Raw genomic sequence first — 16,145 nt, 5'->3', positions numbered from 1 at the left:
TTATGCAGGCAGGTGTACCAGCTCCCTTTTCTTAAGTCATATCCAAAAGGCAAAGGCCCCTCTATACGTTTCTTATTTGACAAAAATCAAAAGCTGAAATAGCCAATTATGCATGTTTCTATAATACTCGCATACCTAAACGCTCTCAATAATGCATCACAAGAATTATTATTAAGGCATTTAATATTGTTCAACAACCAAAAAGAAGCAAACGCGGATCCAGGCAGTTAGTTAGGGTAGTGTGTATGCACGTTCAAGATCAATTCACTCTCGGAGTCACGTTGGTGGTTGTGACCGTGTTAGGAATGAGACCTAACTGTCCACTTCGGATAATAGAAAATTTTATAATGGTTTAAAAGCACTTGGACATCCATCTCCTTGCACTCAAGTTGGATTAACTCAAAACGACGTGGTCTCTCGTCCCGACAGTCGACAACAGCGCACACAGTTATCAGAACAAAACAAGTGGGAAGAAAGAAACCGCAACGCCCGGCAACGTATTTAATTAAATAATTTCACTTTTTCAAAAAACACTTGATCCAAAAGCTGCCAATCGAAAACATCTGATTCCCCCACTTCTTTTTCACGTGGAATTTCCCTCTCACTTCCTCACCAATTCGATTCCCAATCTTCCCTGTAAATCCGGAAACCCTAACCCTCCAAATTCTCACCAATTCTTTCGCCGATGAAAACCGATTCCTAGCCTTTGAATTTTGCCGGCAAAGCTCCAGACGCAGGGACTCAATGGCGGCGACGCTCAACACCTCCATGGCGGCCTGGATCCGCCACTTACTCGCTTGCATGGGGTAAGTCTTCGCTTACACTTCGCGGGAAATTATCTGCTATTTTTGGTAGTTATTTGCCTTTGGGTTCTTCCAGAATCTGTTAATTTTGAAAGGTTTGACTTGTTAACCAAACTCTGTTATTTTTGGAAGGTTTGACTTGTTTCTGACTTGGTTGTAGACTTGTGGTAAAGATTTTGACTTTCTAAGTGAAATAAGTTTCGGATTGAAAGTATGTCAAGTAACAAATTTATGATCTGGGTTCTGAAAATTTTGGGACTTTATTGCAAGCTTAGATTAAAAAGTAGTTCAAAAACAAGAAATTTATGATACGGATTTCGAAAATTTGAAGAATTTTTTGTAACAGTGGCATGCTCATCTGGAGTATTGAGTAATTTTACCTCAACAGTTATGCATCTAAATTTGTATTAAAAAAATCGATGGTGTCTAGTTTGTGTTTTGGTGGAGTTTATTCTGCAGTGTGCTTTAACCTGGGTTTTAACAGAGCAGTGGTTGTTTTGGATGCTGCACTAAACCCACACCAATTACTGCTGTCGATGAGCCTTCAAAGGGATTGAGAATTCAAGGGCGAAGTGTTAAGAAACCGGGCATCTCGGATGACTTTTGGAGCAGCAGTACTTATGATTTGGACAATAGTGCCGTTCAATCCCAGAGAAGTATCTCATCCATCAGCACATCCAACCAGACCCTCAACTTTGCCAGTGTGGCTGGTAGTAGCACAAGCAGCCAATCTGACTTTGTAAATAATGGCAAGTTTTCGTTGTATGTTATTTACAGCATTCTTATTTTGGTCTGGTAATTGTGCGTAAGTATTTTGTGGTTTGTCATATTGAGTTAATACCAACAAAACAGGATCTGTGTCGTTATACATAAACTCAAACTGTGTTTGATAATACTTAGTAGTCAAAGACATTTCTGATTTTTTTATGTTTCTTTTTGGCAAATATATGCTTGTAAATACCTTTGGTGCTAAAATGTGTGGCCCTAACTGAGATGCTAATAATTTTCTTCTAAACGCAGAGGCCTGACTAAGAGAGAAACGGTGCTTGAGAAAAACTGGGAAGCAATGTGAATAGAATTCGGATGAGATGTTTCATGAGGGGAAATTTTTTTTATAGTTAAGTTACAAATTCATTAACTGGTGAAACAAAGGTTTCACAAATGAATGTTGACACAACCAATTATCTTCACATAAACCTTGGCTTTAACAGGTGTGTTAGGTCATGTAAATTTTAGAATTTGCAGAGTATGTTTTTATTATTTGTGAAGTATAGTTGTTCTTCTACATCTTGTATCTGTATATAACCTTACGCTTGATGGCTATGCTATGTATTATCTACTTATGGTGCTGGAACTTTTTGTTCACCTACATTGACTGTAATTTGGTATAATCAGTATTCATGCTCTTGTGAGCTTTCATATTTGTAAGTGTATAGGTTATTGACTTACAACATTTCGTAACTACAGGTCTTGTTCTATGGAACCAGAACAGGCTTGAGTGGATCGGAAGTGGCAACCCTAGGAATCAAATTCCAAAAAGTCGGGAAACCAGAGTAAGGTATGTTACTTGTGCTTTTGTAACTTAGGTTGTGACTGCAATCTGAGTCGGGGTCCATTAGTTTTGAGTAATGTAAGTGCATTCACTGCTTTAAATCAAAGTAATGACCTTTGTTGTTTAACTAGTTTGCTGAAGCTACTCTTTTTATTTCTCTAACAATATAATTTATCCCTTTTAGCTTAATACTTTTGATAGGATTTTTAGGTACCTGCGCAAAGAGGTTAAAATCACTTAAAATACTTGCAAGAGTACAAAGTTATCGTAGTATAGCAGCTCAAGCAAGGTCGTTTTCCGCAGGGATTATTTAAAACAATTTATGAAAAACCCTAATCTTAGTTAATTATCTGCAAACAAAGATTGGAAAAGGTTGATTTTGAATTTAAAAGTAATAAAAAAGAATTTTAATAAAAGTAAATTAGGAGAAACAACTAGTAACCAATTAAGAATAAATCAAATATAAAAGAAAAGGTTTTGAGAAATAAATTTGGAAAAGTACTAGGGTTCAGCCATCATCTTAACAATCTTACGTAGTTCTTCCAATTATTTATAAATTACCCATGCATATTTTGAAGGTTAGTTTTTCCTAATATATATTCTACTTGGAACCTCCAACATAAAACGTATATCTAACATGCAACCTGTCCGGATGTTCGGATCAAATATGAACATGAAAGACTCATTAAGTTTTATGAAAACCCTTTGAAAAACCATACAACTCTTAAGATGTGGTGTTCCTCTTAAGTGAAATTATAATTATTAATCACAAGAAGCCAGCGCCAATTTCAGGGAACCTTCCGACCAAAATTGCATCAAATTATTTTTTTAAATATCCTAACGGTCACGAATCACTAAGACACTTAGATAATTTAAAACGGTGATTAATAATTCAAAACATGCATGCATAATATCATAAGTAAATTGAAAAGAAACTACATATTCTTGCTAAGCCTCCTAGCACAAGAACTTAGTTACAAACAATCATAATAAAAACTAAAGAAAATATATTAACTAGGAAAAGGATTGAAAACACGTTGTAGGTAAAAAGTCTAAAGTTCTCCAAAATAATGCTAAATTCTCTCAATGTTGCGTCCCCCTAGAACCCTAATGGTTAAAAAGCCTTATTTATACTACTCCAAATTAAAACCCTCATGGAAATGGTTTTCTAAAAACTAGGAAATAAAATAACAAAAGGATAATTATAAATTACATTCCTATTCTGACTAGGAAATCTGCCCATAAAAAAGATAGCCACGTTTCTGGACCTTCAGGGCTCTAAAACAGGTCTAAAATGACTCAAATTAAAGATTAGGACATCCTCTTCAAGTTCCAAGAAGAGTCCAAGTCCAAAATCCATCATCTTCCAGCCCAAAAGTCGCAAATAAACTTTGCAGCCCAATCTGCCAGCACTGCACGCTGGACATAAATTAATTCACCACGATCAGATGCTTCGGGATAAATTTATGAAATTTTGACACAACCTTCTTGACAGATTCACGAACCCGCTTCAATTGGAGTCACTCAAAAATTCCACCGTTTGATTACTTTATGCTCAAAATAAGTTCTCATGTCCTACATTAAAAACACATAGCAAAGCATCAAAATAATAACCAAAATATACCAAGAATAGAGAATAATATATAGTATAAAATCAACTCATCAACTTTTACCATATTTTAAGTAGCTGGTGAATTAAATGATCTCATGAATGGCGGAAATCCCATAAGCAGGTGTATCTAGTAGACATATTTTATTTAACTATGCTTTGCATTTTAATTTGCCTTGATCTTTCTCCCAGTGGTCGACTAACTATGTCCTTTGCAGTTGGAATGCAACTTATGAAAGATTGGTTGGAACCAAACAGAGACAGTCGCCTTACGCGCAACGCATTCCTTTGTCTGTAAGTCTTCGTTTTCCTTTGGTGGGAATTCTGCTTGATTTTTTGTATTGCATGTAGTTAGTTCATCATCCTATTGTAATGCTAATTGGGTTGGTATTAACAGGACATGGTAGAATTTCTCGTGGAAGTATGGGAGCAGGAGGGTCTGTACGATTGAGTGAATACCAGAATCTGCCTTTTAACGTGAGGAAGATACTTTTGTCTTTGTAAATCTGCGAGGTGTGTCTATATGGACGGGGCAAAGAGGGAATTCGATACAACAAGTTTAACTGTAATATTTTCATCCTTTCCGCTCCCTTTTGTAACCATGTAATTGTGGAAAATGTCGTCTGCCACGCATAACTGAATACAGAAGCAGCAGTTAGCTTTTGCTTGTGTGAATACAAAAGTTAAAAAAAAGGGTTTCAAAATATACACCTAGATTCATGGTGATCTTTGTGTCCATTTGTTCTTTTCTTCTCCCAAATATGTATCCATTTTCTTTCAGGAAGTGATTTTCGCACTATTTTTCTCCCCCTATGCACCGCCATTTATTTTCGGCTATTGGATTGAACAAATCAATAGGTAAATGAATAGGGGTGTGGAGGGATGGAGCGCGTGAAAATCGTTTCGTTTCTTTTTTCCGTGCGTTTCTATTTCTAGGTGGAAAAGCAACCGGAGCTGAAGACGACATGGATCATTCATGCACTTGCTCTTTTTCTTCCCATCTTTCTTGACAATCTTGTTAGGTCTGTATTAAAGTTAACTATGACCTCACAGCCGGTTGGACGTTTTTGGAATTTGCCAAAACTCTTTGATGCATGTATATTAGGAAACTTCGTTGCTTTGCTGGGTTTGTTTTCCATGTAATAATTCAAGGAATGTCAATGGCTTGTTGGTGTTGATGTGGATGCCGAAAACAATATGAGATAGACTTGCTATCGTCTGAGCTTTTTCCACGTGTTTGTGGATAAGCCGTGACTTCCTTCTCGAAATTCTAGAATCGACCGGTTCATAGCATGAATCGAGATCTTTGGCTGCTGGATCTGTATTGACATGGATGTCGAAAACAATATAAGATGGAGAGTGATATTCACACTTATTTTTACATTCTCCATACCGTTGTTAATTTGTGCCCATTTATCTTCTTCAATTCGTTCAATTTGATGGCCGGAAGTTAAGACGATGTGTGAACGGTAAAACTGTGTGTGTGAATAGTAACACCCTATAAAATAGACTTGCTTTCGTATAAGGTATTTCAAGTGTTGGTTGAGAAGCCATGATTTCTTTCTGTATCTAAAATTCTAAATTAGTTATGGACCGATATATTCATGGTTGTTGAATCCTTAGTCAAGGATTCATCGACTAAAGATCTAACGGCCATGGACCTCAGTTCATGTCATGGGCCGGACTCCGTATGTATTAGACTTAAATGGGATCGTGTTGATTTAGATTCCTACAAGTGTCAGAACCACTCTCAGTGCCTCACCAAGATTTGAGTCGCCCACACACCGAAGCCAACTCAAGATCGTTTAACTACTAATTCTAGACTTTCATCCTTCGAAGAAGGATACTCTCGACATGACTTAGCCTCGTTGACTCAATTGCGTGTCTATAAACCCGTTTCAACCAAACAGTATTATAAATAAATAAACCTTGTTCTTTATGGTTAGATAAACACATTGATTTTACTAGGTTCGATGCTTCCAACTGGTGAATCTGCTTGACTGTGATCACGGGCAGAGTGAAACTCCCCATAGTCTCTCCAAACCCAAAAATAGTGAATAATCATGGCTTGTCACCAATTGTCCCCTTTCTAAAAAAGAAAGAAGAAAACATACATTAACTTCTTACATGTGGGGTTAATGTCTGTCAAAAGGGAAGAAGCATCTGCATATTACCGATTCAGTGAAACTTGTTCCAAGTGTAGGTTTGTTGTTTGCTAAATCATGAATATATTATCTAACTTGGCATCCGGGCCTCCACACAACAGCTGACGAATGCCCTATTGAATATTCAAGAGTTAATAATATGAATGCAAAGAACTACTTCACCAAAATGTGAACTGAATATATATTTGAATCATAGATTACGTGCATTTTCTATGAACAAACCAGAAGAGAAGACAGAGCACTGAAGAGTAAATATTAATTTGCATTTTTATTCAGATATAAATTTCATGAGGTCAGACACTGCCATTAGTGCCAAATACATTCGTATACAAATAAAAGCCTGCATGGATTGGATGATGCATGCTGCCAAATTAAGCTGCCATTACAGAACCTCACCCTACCTCTCTTTTGCCCCCTTCACCCACCCACAATTTTTTAATATCTAAATGACCGAGAACCGTTGAATAAGTCTAACAATAAAATATGTTTCAGCACTGTATCTTAGTGCCTAAAGTTATATTTACCCACAGACAGGCAGGCAACTAAAGAAAACACTAAGTAGCACCTTATAATTTGGTTCCATGTTTTATGACTTTATGGCCCCCCCCCCCCAACTTGATTCTGAGTGAGGGAGAGAGTCTTGCTTTTTTGAACAAAACATATCAAATTCCCAATGGGTTCATATACATTTTTTTTTATCTTTTTTCATCCCTTCAACTACTCCTATAAAAGGAGGAACAAACAATAGGACCAAGTTGAATTATATAAATATATCCCTCGTACAATGCATGTATAAAGACAATACCAAAAAGGCTACCACTACAAATATCTTGAATATCCATATTACAAGTACGTAGCATATATTTCATAGTATTTTGATGACTATTTATTTATGTTTGTATTTCCAAGTCATAAAAGTCCGCATGGATTATGGCAAAGACTTGGTAATAAAAGAGAAGAGATATCCTCTCCAAATCTCTTCCACCAAGATCATTGGATCAAGTGATTCAGACCTTTAAAATTTCTTCCAACGGCCACAAATTATTATAACTTTTAAGGAATCAAAACAGGTGGGTCGTTGATGAAATTTTAAAAGCTCAGATCACTTGATCCGATAACTTTGGTGGTAATAAAAGGAAAAAAATTAATTAAGACGAAAATTGTCAAAGATGAAGACTTTAGAGTACCAAGATCACAGAACATATATTCTATATCGTCAACCAACAAATCCATTAGACTGGATCATGTCCACATTCTTAACAAAATTCTCAGTCCTAAAATATGAAGCTATACCACGGGTTAAACATAATTAGTTATCAAACTCGTCATTGTTAAGAGTTTGTTTGGAAGTGCTTTTAAAATGATTGCAATCACTTTTACACAAAATGTTTCTGGGTTCTAAAAGCACTTAAAGAACATGAAGCACTTTAAGTGTTTTTTCAGGATTCACTTACATTTTCATTAAAGATTAATTCTAAAATCATTTTTACTAAAAACATTTTATGTTATTTAAAAAAAAAATTCAAACGAGCCATAAGAAACAAATATGAATTTAACTTGTCAAGAAAGAAAAATATTACTAAATTGTAATAAAAGTGGACTAAATTGAGACATTTTACGGTGCATGAATCGTGTGACTACCTTTACCTTTCTCAACCTTTTTCATTAGAGAATTTGTGGGCAAGCTAAGTGGATGAGATAATTCCCGAAACTTTTTATATTAATGTAAAACATCTTTGATTAGTAGAAATTAGTGCACGATTAGGGTTTATTAGCTGGCGATGGCATGCTGTGCATGGTTGTCTCTGCAGGGTATTGAGAGCAGCGCCTGGTATACCATTACCAACGCTGACCTAGGGTTTTACAGTCTTTTGCCTCGTTGCTTGCTTCAAGACGGCAAGTAGGCAAGTTGGCAACTATGAGTACGTACGTAAACAACTAGTCCTAATCTAATTACAATACGCCAAGTTGATCATAAAAGTTAAACCCTAACTTTTAGAAAAAAAATAAAAAAATTTCATTCTCTTTTTTTTCTTCCTAGGAGATTAGACCGGATACAAATCACGGACATTCTAAGAAAAACCAAGCATGCGTTTCGATTCAACTTTTACCTCGAAAGGTAAATTAGTACCTGATGATTTTAATTTTTTAGCAAAATTAACGAAAAGTCCAAAAAAACTTCAATTTTAATGAAAAACCTTTTTTAAAGGTTAGTGAATAGTGCCAGGAAAATGTATAAATATGATTTTTTTGTTAAAAGTAAACAGTACCGGGAGTGTTTTGCTAAAACTCTCTAATTTTTTTTAATAGTCCAAACTATTCAGTAGTTTGAAAAATAAACGATTATGATTGAATTAAAAAAAAAATATTTCTTACTTAATAATTCTAATAGATAACAAGACGGACTATTCAATGGTTCGGACTGTTGAAGACAAACCTGACTCTAGTTTAGGTAGCAAAATCTAGAACGATTCGAAGAACAAATCAAAAAAATATTTATGGGTTTCTTTTTCCTTCTTTTTCTGGATGAGATTTGTGGAAATTCATTGGTGGAGGAAGGTGCATGTACAGTTTAGATTCTGAACTTCTGAATTTTGCATTGAAATTTCAAGGTATTTTTGGTGAATTAGACTAATACCCTAGTCTTCTTTGTCTACCAAGTCTGCATAACAAGTGGGAGAGGGTCCAATGTTTCTAGCCTCGCCATCAGGTCAGCCAACTCATATTCAATGCACATTTTCGACGTAATTGTAAATATAACAAAGAAAAAGAAAGGCAAAAATGCTTGCACCCTTTAAAACATTATGTCGATGTCAGGATCAATTCTGAGATTTTAGGAGCTATGTGCGAAATTTATAAAAAGGTTCTTCTTTAAGATGGTTAAGAAAAAAAATAGAACAAAACAAACACTTAAACCAAAACAAACCTTAGCACTCACTGATTGTAAATTTATAAATGCCATTTATAATAAGTAAAAAAGAACTACAAGCATAGCCTTCACTAAATAATCAAAATCAGTTCAATATTAAACAACCAAACAAGAAAAAAAATTCAAAACTCTAACTTTATTAAAATTTCACTTAAATATATAATATTATACAAATAAAATTGAAAAAAATATTGTTTTTAGGGTGTTATCATTAGCACTGAAAATATATCATTATACTCCATATTTTTATATGTAGAAAGAAAACAATTACGCTTATAAAGAGTGCACAATAAGATTTTTTTTATTTTATTTTTTAACAAACGATATTATCTACAATAAGGGGTGGTGAAGCGGGTTAAGCCTAACAATAGACCAGCCATAATAATGTGGTTTAAATTCGCCTTTGGTGAGAATCGAATCTAAGACCTCTCACTTACAAATAAAGAGAAATTCCAAAAATTTCGAGGACCATCAAATTTGGGGCCCTATGCGCATAAAAATATAGTAATACTATTTAGACACATCAAAATCAAATAATATAATCGAACTTAGTTCATCTTACTTAACACAACAAACCAAATCAGTTGATTGCCCACACGCTCATTTTCGGCTTAATTTTTACATGAGATCATTTTCATGTCACTAATTAAACACAATCACCAACTTTTTGTTTTTTGGTTATAAACAACTAATACAAGTGAAAAGCCCTTTTGTTTTAATATAAATCTCAAGGCTCAAAGCATAAGATTTAACCTTTTATACTAATCTACACGAAGAAATGGAGGAGAGTGCGTGGAAGGTAAGGAGTTGAAAAAAAAGACTCTAATTACCAGGACAATTCACAATTTGTAAGATTGATCTTGGATACAACAGGAGCAAACACATGAAAAAGATTTCTCTTTAGTTATTTAGTTTAGAGTATATTTCGATCTATATTAATTATAATACAATTAGCTGCTAATAGTTGTTATACAACTTATACTTAAATGGCCACTCCACCAGTTTTAATTTGGAAGTGTCCCAAAACTGAAAAAAAAAAAAAAAAAGAATCAAGTGGATGGAGAGAAAAGCTTATTAATTGACAGGTGATCATGTATTCATGTCGTTTTGGTTGGCTGTCAGCTGCGTGTGAACCTCATTAGTTAAATTCAAGTGGCCAACATTTTACAAAAATCAATTGCCTTGATATCAACTTATAACTTAAAACCATTAAAATCGTTTATTAAAGTTTAAAAATGTTAGATTGGTTGCTAGTAGTTAATATTTGTTAAGCAGCACTAATCTCTTATAAAATGTCCTATCTTCCTTCATATTTACGTGTTAAACAGCTAATGTTAGAGTATTTATAATCCTACGAAACTTGAAGGATAATATGATGTATTTATGCAATATCTGTCAATGTATAATAGTCAAAAGCAGCTAATTCGTATAAGAAATTCACAAATAAAACATGACCCAAAATTTAAGAAATGTATAGCAAAATACCATTGGCTAATTAATGTATATCTCTCACAACTTAAGAAAATTAAAGAAATGATAATCACGCATCATTTTTATCTTCATATACGTTCATGTTTAATCTCGTTCGTTGTTTCTATTTAATTTTTGATAATAAAAAATAAATAAAATGTGTAAAAAAAGAAAATGATGTATTCTCATATCCCGAAGAAAATACTGATTATCCAAGCAATGAAAAAGGTTGGTGAATAATGAAAGAAGAAATGGTCAGTCCGTATACATTTGCTGAGACTTAAAGAAAAAGAATAAACCTATCGACTTTAATCAGAAAAAAACACAAATGGAAAAACCGGAGGAAAGAAAAACCAAGTTTTGGAATTTGCATCACCTCTAGAGACTTCGAAAGCGATCATTATATTTTTTTAAAGCCTATGAAGTCTGAAAATGTTGTTATTTTTTAGCCATGCATTGGACCTACAGACAATTTCCTAAATTATTTTTATATCAAGTTCATTGCACATCCTCACACCTCTTTGCCCAAAACAAGAGAACCAGGTTGAATATGACATCGGTCACTCTCACTACACCCATATTTCCTTTCTGGCTTGGAATTTGTTTTATCCAAGTCTACCAGCATGTATGTGTGACTCATTCTCTTTGGGAAACAATTTTTGACCACTCTAGGTTGACTTGTATTGTTGTAGTGGTTTGAAGGCAACTTGTCAATGCGTGTGAACATCTACCCTTTTTTCTACAGTGTTTTGGATTTTAACCATGGAAAATGCATTTTCGCATTTTTTTTCTTTCTAACTTTGGATTAAATAAATAAATAAAAGAAACATAAATAAACAACGGAATGAGTGTAAAGAAGAAGATAAAAGTGTGGAAATCAATTTTCATTTTTTATAAGGAAAACTAATGAAAATGACTTGAAAACTTTGAGTTTTAACGAAAATGACAAAATAAAGGATAAAATGAATAGTATCATGATTGACTTTTTAGTGTAAAAATGTGATTTTTCATTAAAGTGAACAGCACCGGGAGTTTTTCGTTAAAGTTTTATTTTTTATATGACAAACTAGATAAAATATTCAATTAAGTAACGTATAATGGTAGGTTAAAGATTAAATTTAATCTAACATCATTGTTTGATAAAAAAAATGTCTTGTTTAACATTGACATCCTAATAATCTAGTTTTGTTTTTTCGTTTTCTCCAGGAATTTTCTATTTTCTGTTAGTTCTAATATGAATATGTACTTAAGAATAATGTTAGGTAGATCAATTTTTAGACCAATTTTATAAATCATGTAATGTGTCATTAATAATAAATAAGCACATTAACAAACATTTAAATGATAATCTAATCGTCAACTATCACGTCATATAATATACAAAATTTAATCTAAATAATTAATTTCTCTAACATTACTTTGTACTTAAAATTCAACTTTGTGTCTCAAATCATTGTTTGTTCATGCATTGGTATTATGAATGATATTATCACGTCAGTCCCACATAAATATATGTAGTTGATTAGACATGCCACCACTCTCAATAATGCTGCGTCCAAATTATAGTGGTCCAAGAGGAAAGTAATTATGAAATTGTTTTTTGGGAAGGAAAAATTAATTAAAAGGGATTTAATCATGAGGAAGTAATATCTACATACATTTTTTTACCATAGGAATTAGGGATGAGTTCGGTTTCAAGAGTTTTTATTAAAATTGAAAACCTAACCATTTTAAGTCTTCAACACTTCAATACCTAACCATTTCAAAATTGAATGAGAGTTTATTAATGCTTAAGTGGCATATTGGGCAACATAACACCTTTCTTTGATTTTTCACTTGCTATTTTTATATAGAAAAAAAAAGAATAAAGAGAAATCATGATTAAAACATTATTTTGATTATCCGCTTACACTATTTAAGAAAGGATAATATTATGAAAACTAAATTTATAGACGTTATTTTGAAAATTAAATTATATGGAAGTTGATAATTAGTTTATTACTTAAACGTTAATAAACGTGTTCATTCCTATTGGTGATACATCATTTAGTTTGCAAACTTTATCTCTAAAATTTAGTCTCCCTAACATTACCGTTTAAGCAAATACGCTTTCGTTTTTATCTGCTTGCCTTGTGAAACTGGAAGACACAACAAAACAGAAGATTGAGGAAGTGTTGTCACAGACGGCGCGGTGGAGGCGTTATCGCAGACATCGTAAAGGAGGTGTCGCAGACAAAGCAGAGTGATAGTGAGGATGATCTGGACGAGGAGGTGTCGGCGTGTTGCGGTTGGAAACCATTGAAATCAAAATCAAACCAAAAGATTTTTGTTTGGTTCGATTTTTCTTCAATTTGGTTTTTCATGTTTCGATTCGGTGTTCAGTTCAGTTTCTTTAGCTTTGGTCACCCACCCTAACAACAACACTCATGATTATTTATAAATTTTAGCTGTATAAACTGAAAAAAAAAATAGAAATGTACAAACAAACAAAAAAATGTAAGAAAATTATATCCTTTAATTACGAGGCAGAAGCAAATTTACCCTTTGCTGATGATAACTCCTCAAAGTTCAACACTTCATGCTGCTTTTTTCCCTCTCTTTGAATTTTTGTGTTCCCTCCTTCATAGTCATCAGTCAAAAGTTTATCTTTTATTGTATTATATGTATAATTGGTTTCTTGGGACGGTTCTCCAATTACCAGACATCCACCCTTCCTCTCAATTCTGTGTGATTTATTTATTTATTTTTGGACAGACTGTGTGATTTATTATTATGTAATTTTTGACTCATACTCTTTTGGCTCAAGATTCCAACACTCGTCTCTTAGTCCATTTAAACGCCCTATTCCTAGATGAATGAACCTGATCATCAAGTACCAATTTCACAAACAACAAAACATGTATAAATGTATATTAATTAATCTAAACTAATTTCCAACCATATAATCGAGCCAAAGCAAGTATCAAGTGTATTCAGGTTTAGTTTTATGGAGAGTACGATATTTATTATTAAGATGTCGATAAAATACGTATAGATGATAGAACATAAACAAGAAGAGAACCTCTAAAAAAAATTGCAAGAACTTTCAATTCGGAGCAAGAAAAAAGAGGCTAGCATTATAGAATAAAAGAGAAAAAGATATAATCACACAATAAAACTATCTTCAATCAAGATGTCTGATTGATACCATGTCCTGTGATTCCTTACACTAAGTTACCTTGTGTTGCTCTCCAACTCCTGATCTTTTGCAGTTTTTTTTTTTTTTTTTTTAAATTTTTTATCTTGTACTTTAATCGTAATTAAGGTGAAATAATTTAATCCGATATCACAATACTGAAGAGTGTGATTCAGAAATTGAATCATTATTATGCTTTGTTTGATGATTGAGAAAATGAATAATAGATAAATGTATAAATCCCCAATTTGCGATTAATAGATAAGTGTATAATCCTCAATTTGCTTTTAACTTGTGTGTTCACCAAGGGTGGGCAATTACATTATGTTTAAAGTTCGATTCTACCAACGTAAGCAGCAAGAAAAGTTTTGAGTTCAATTTTTCCTAACATAACAAATAGTTGGAATGTCTAATGCAATCAAGTCATAATTTTTGGTATCCGAAAGAGGAGAGGGGCTTTCCTATCTCCGTTGTAAAGCCGTTACGACAGAAATAGATAAAGTATATTCCCAAACTAGGAAAATACACAATTTCACTATACCCATGTATTTAGGTATGTCCACATACGTGGTAATCCAACTAAATCGTATTTTTTATATCCAAATTAGGAGAGGAGCGTCTTTATCCTCGTTGCATATTAGGGAAGATTTATCCTAGGAAAGCACACAGATTCGCTATACCCATGTTTTTAGCCATGTCCATGTACATCTAATCGTACAAATGTACCAACATAAGCACTTGCTAACTAAATTTTAGTCTCATACTAATTTTGCTATATGAAATTGCCATTTGCACAAGTTGTTGTTGTAAACCCGTTAATAGTTCCATTTTTTGTTCTTTTTCTCTTTTTTAGGGCATATTTCTAACTGAGAAAAACTTGTTGGATTCTCTTTTCTGAGTACAAATGGTCTGTGAAAAAAATACCCGAAGAACTAGGTAACAAATGTGAATTAGGCCAATTAAACAAACTAGCATGCTGGTCTCATTGCGCACAAATTTGTATCTTATTTTTTCGTATATTCATACATTAGAATAATATAGAATATCGCTTTGTGAAAATAATCAATACATCTTTATTTTTTCGTATTTTTTGAATCACGACGTGCTATGCGCTATTTACACGTTTTAAATGTATTTATATGCGTGAATTGACAAAAGTAAAGTCAAATATTGTAAGTAAATGAATAATCTTAGATCATGTTAGAAGAAACCCCTTAGTGTAGATAATATCGTTTTAAAAAAATCGTTTGACAACTAATTTAATCACATTATTATGCGTGTGCGAAAGACATTTTTTATAACCGACATTACATGCCTATGAAGATGTTTTGAAAGTGTTTAAAAATAGAGAAAATAATATTTAATGAACAACTAATAGAATCATATTATTGCTAGCCTATTATAAGGTACTAGTTATAAAAAATTTAAAAAACTGTACAAAAAAAAATTAATTATTAAAAAACAATGTTAAAATGATTAAAATACCCCTACCACATTTGATGTATTATTTTAGGTTGCTTTTGAAGTTTTTTGTTTGAGGGGCATTTTTGTCCAATTATTTTTGGTGAAGCTTGTGACACCAAAAAACACTATTTATTGGGCTTGTTGGCTTTATATATACAAGCCTTCATGCATGCGCTCACGTGGGTGCAGAAGACATTTTTTGAATCACGACGTACTACGCGCAGCTTACACGTTTTAAATGTATTTATATGTGTAAATTGACAAATGGAAAGTCAAATATTTGAAGTAAATGAATAATCTTAGATCATGCTAGAAGGAATCCCTCATAAACCAATTAAAGCAACTAAATCCACATAATAAAATTGGTCTATATTGAATTTATATTAAGAATAGAGAAAATAATATTTAATAAATCATTGATTGAATCACATTATTGCTAGCCTATTGTGAGACTAAACTCACCCCACTTTGTGTAGATAATATCGTTTGTTAAAAAAAAACAATAATTTGACAAATAATTTAATCACATTATTATCTGCGTGCGAAACACCTTTTTTATAAGCAACATTACACGCCTTTTAAAATGTTTTGAACGTGTTTAAAAATAGAGAAAATAATATTTAATGAACAACTGATTAAATCACATTATTGCTAGCCTATTGTGAGGTACTAATTTTTTTTTTAAATGTACAAAAAAATTAATTATTTAAAAACACTGTTAAAATGACAAAAATACCCCTGTCACACTTGATGCATTATTTTGGATTGCTTTTGAAGTTTTTTGTTTGAGGGGTATTTTTATCTAAATATTTTTTGTGAAGCTTGTGACACTAAGAAGAAGATACAGAGGGAAAAAATTAGAGGAAAAACATCGAAAATAAAAATGTCATAAAACAAAAAAGGAAAGAAAAAAAAAAGGAATGCCGGTTTCCGGTTTGGCGGTATTGGGCTGGGGGAAGTGGTTAGGGCAGGGGGTGA

At 32.9% G+C, this 16,145-nt stretch overlaps 1 protein-coding gene across 1 annotated transcript; it reads left to right on the top strand.

Moving 5' to 3' along the window:
* Positions 1-255: 255 nt before the first annotated feature.
* On the top strand, positions 256-4,690 carry LOC103431469 (uncharacterized). Its single transcript, XM_008369625.4, has 5 exons — positions 256-806; positions 1,293-1,552; positions 2,271-2,361; positions 4,183-4,258; positions 4,362-4,690. Exons 1-5 carry the CDS (start codon positions 745-747, stop codon positions 4,413-4,415), a joined length of 543 nt encoding a protein of 180 aa, XP_008367847.1. The 5' UTR covers positions 256-744; the 3' UTR covers positions 4,416-4,690.
* The last annotated feature ends 11,455 nt before the right edge of the window (positions 4,691-16,145 follow it).

Source organism: Malus domestica, chromosome 15 (genome assembly GCF_042453785.1).
Source record: "Malus domestica chromosome 15, GDT2T_hap1".
In the NCBI taxonomy this organism is placed as follows: Eukaryota; Viridiplantae; Streptophyta; class Magnoliopsida; order Rosales; family Rosaceae; genus Malus; species Malus domestica.
Note: the sequence above shows the minus strand (reverse complement) of the source record. Positions and strands in the feature narration are given on the sequence as shown.

Bases quoted from the DNA above. Each gene is read 5' to 3' on its own strand.
- LOC103431469 (XM_008369625.4), top strand. From the start codon at position 745: ATGGCGGCGACGCTCAACACCTCCATGGCGGCCTGGATCCGCCACTTA. The intron at 2,362-4,182 runs GTATGTTACTTG...TGTCCTTTGCAG, and splicing joins AGTCGGGAAACCAGAGTAAG to TTGGAATGCAACTTATGAAA. The intron at 4,259-4,361 runs GTAAGTCTTCGT...TGGTATTAACAG, and splicing joins CGCAACGCATTCCTTTGTCT to GACATGGTAGAATTTCTCGT.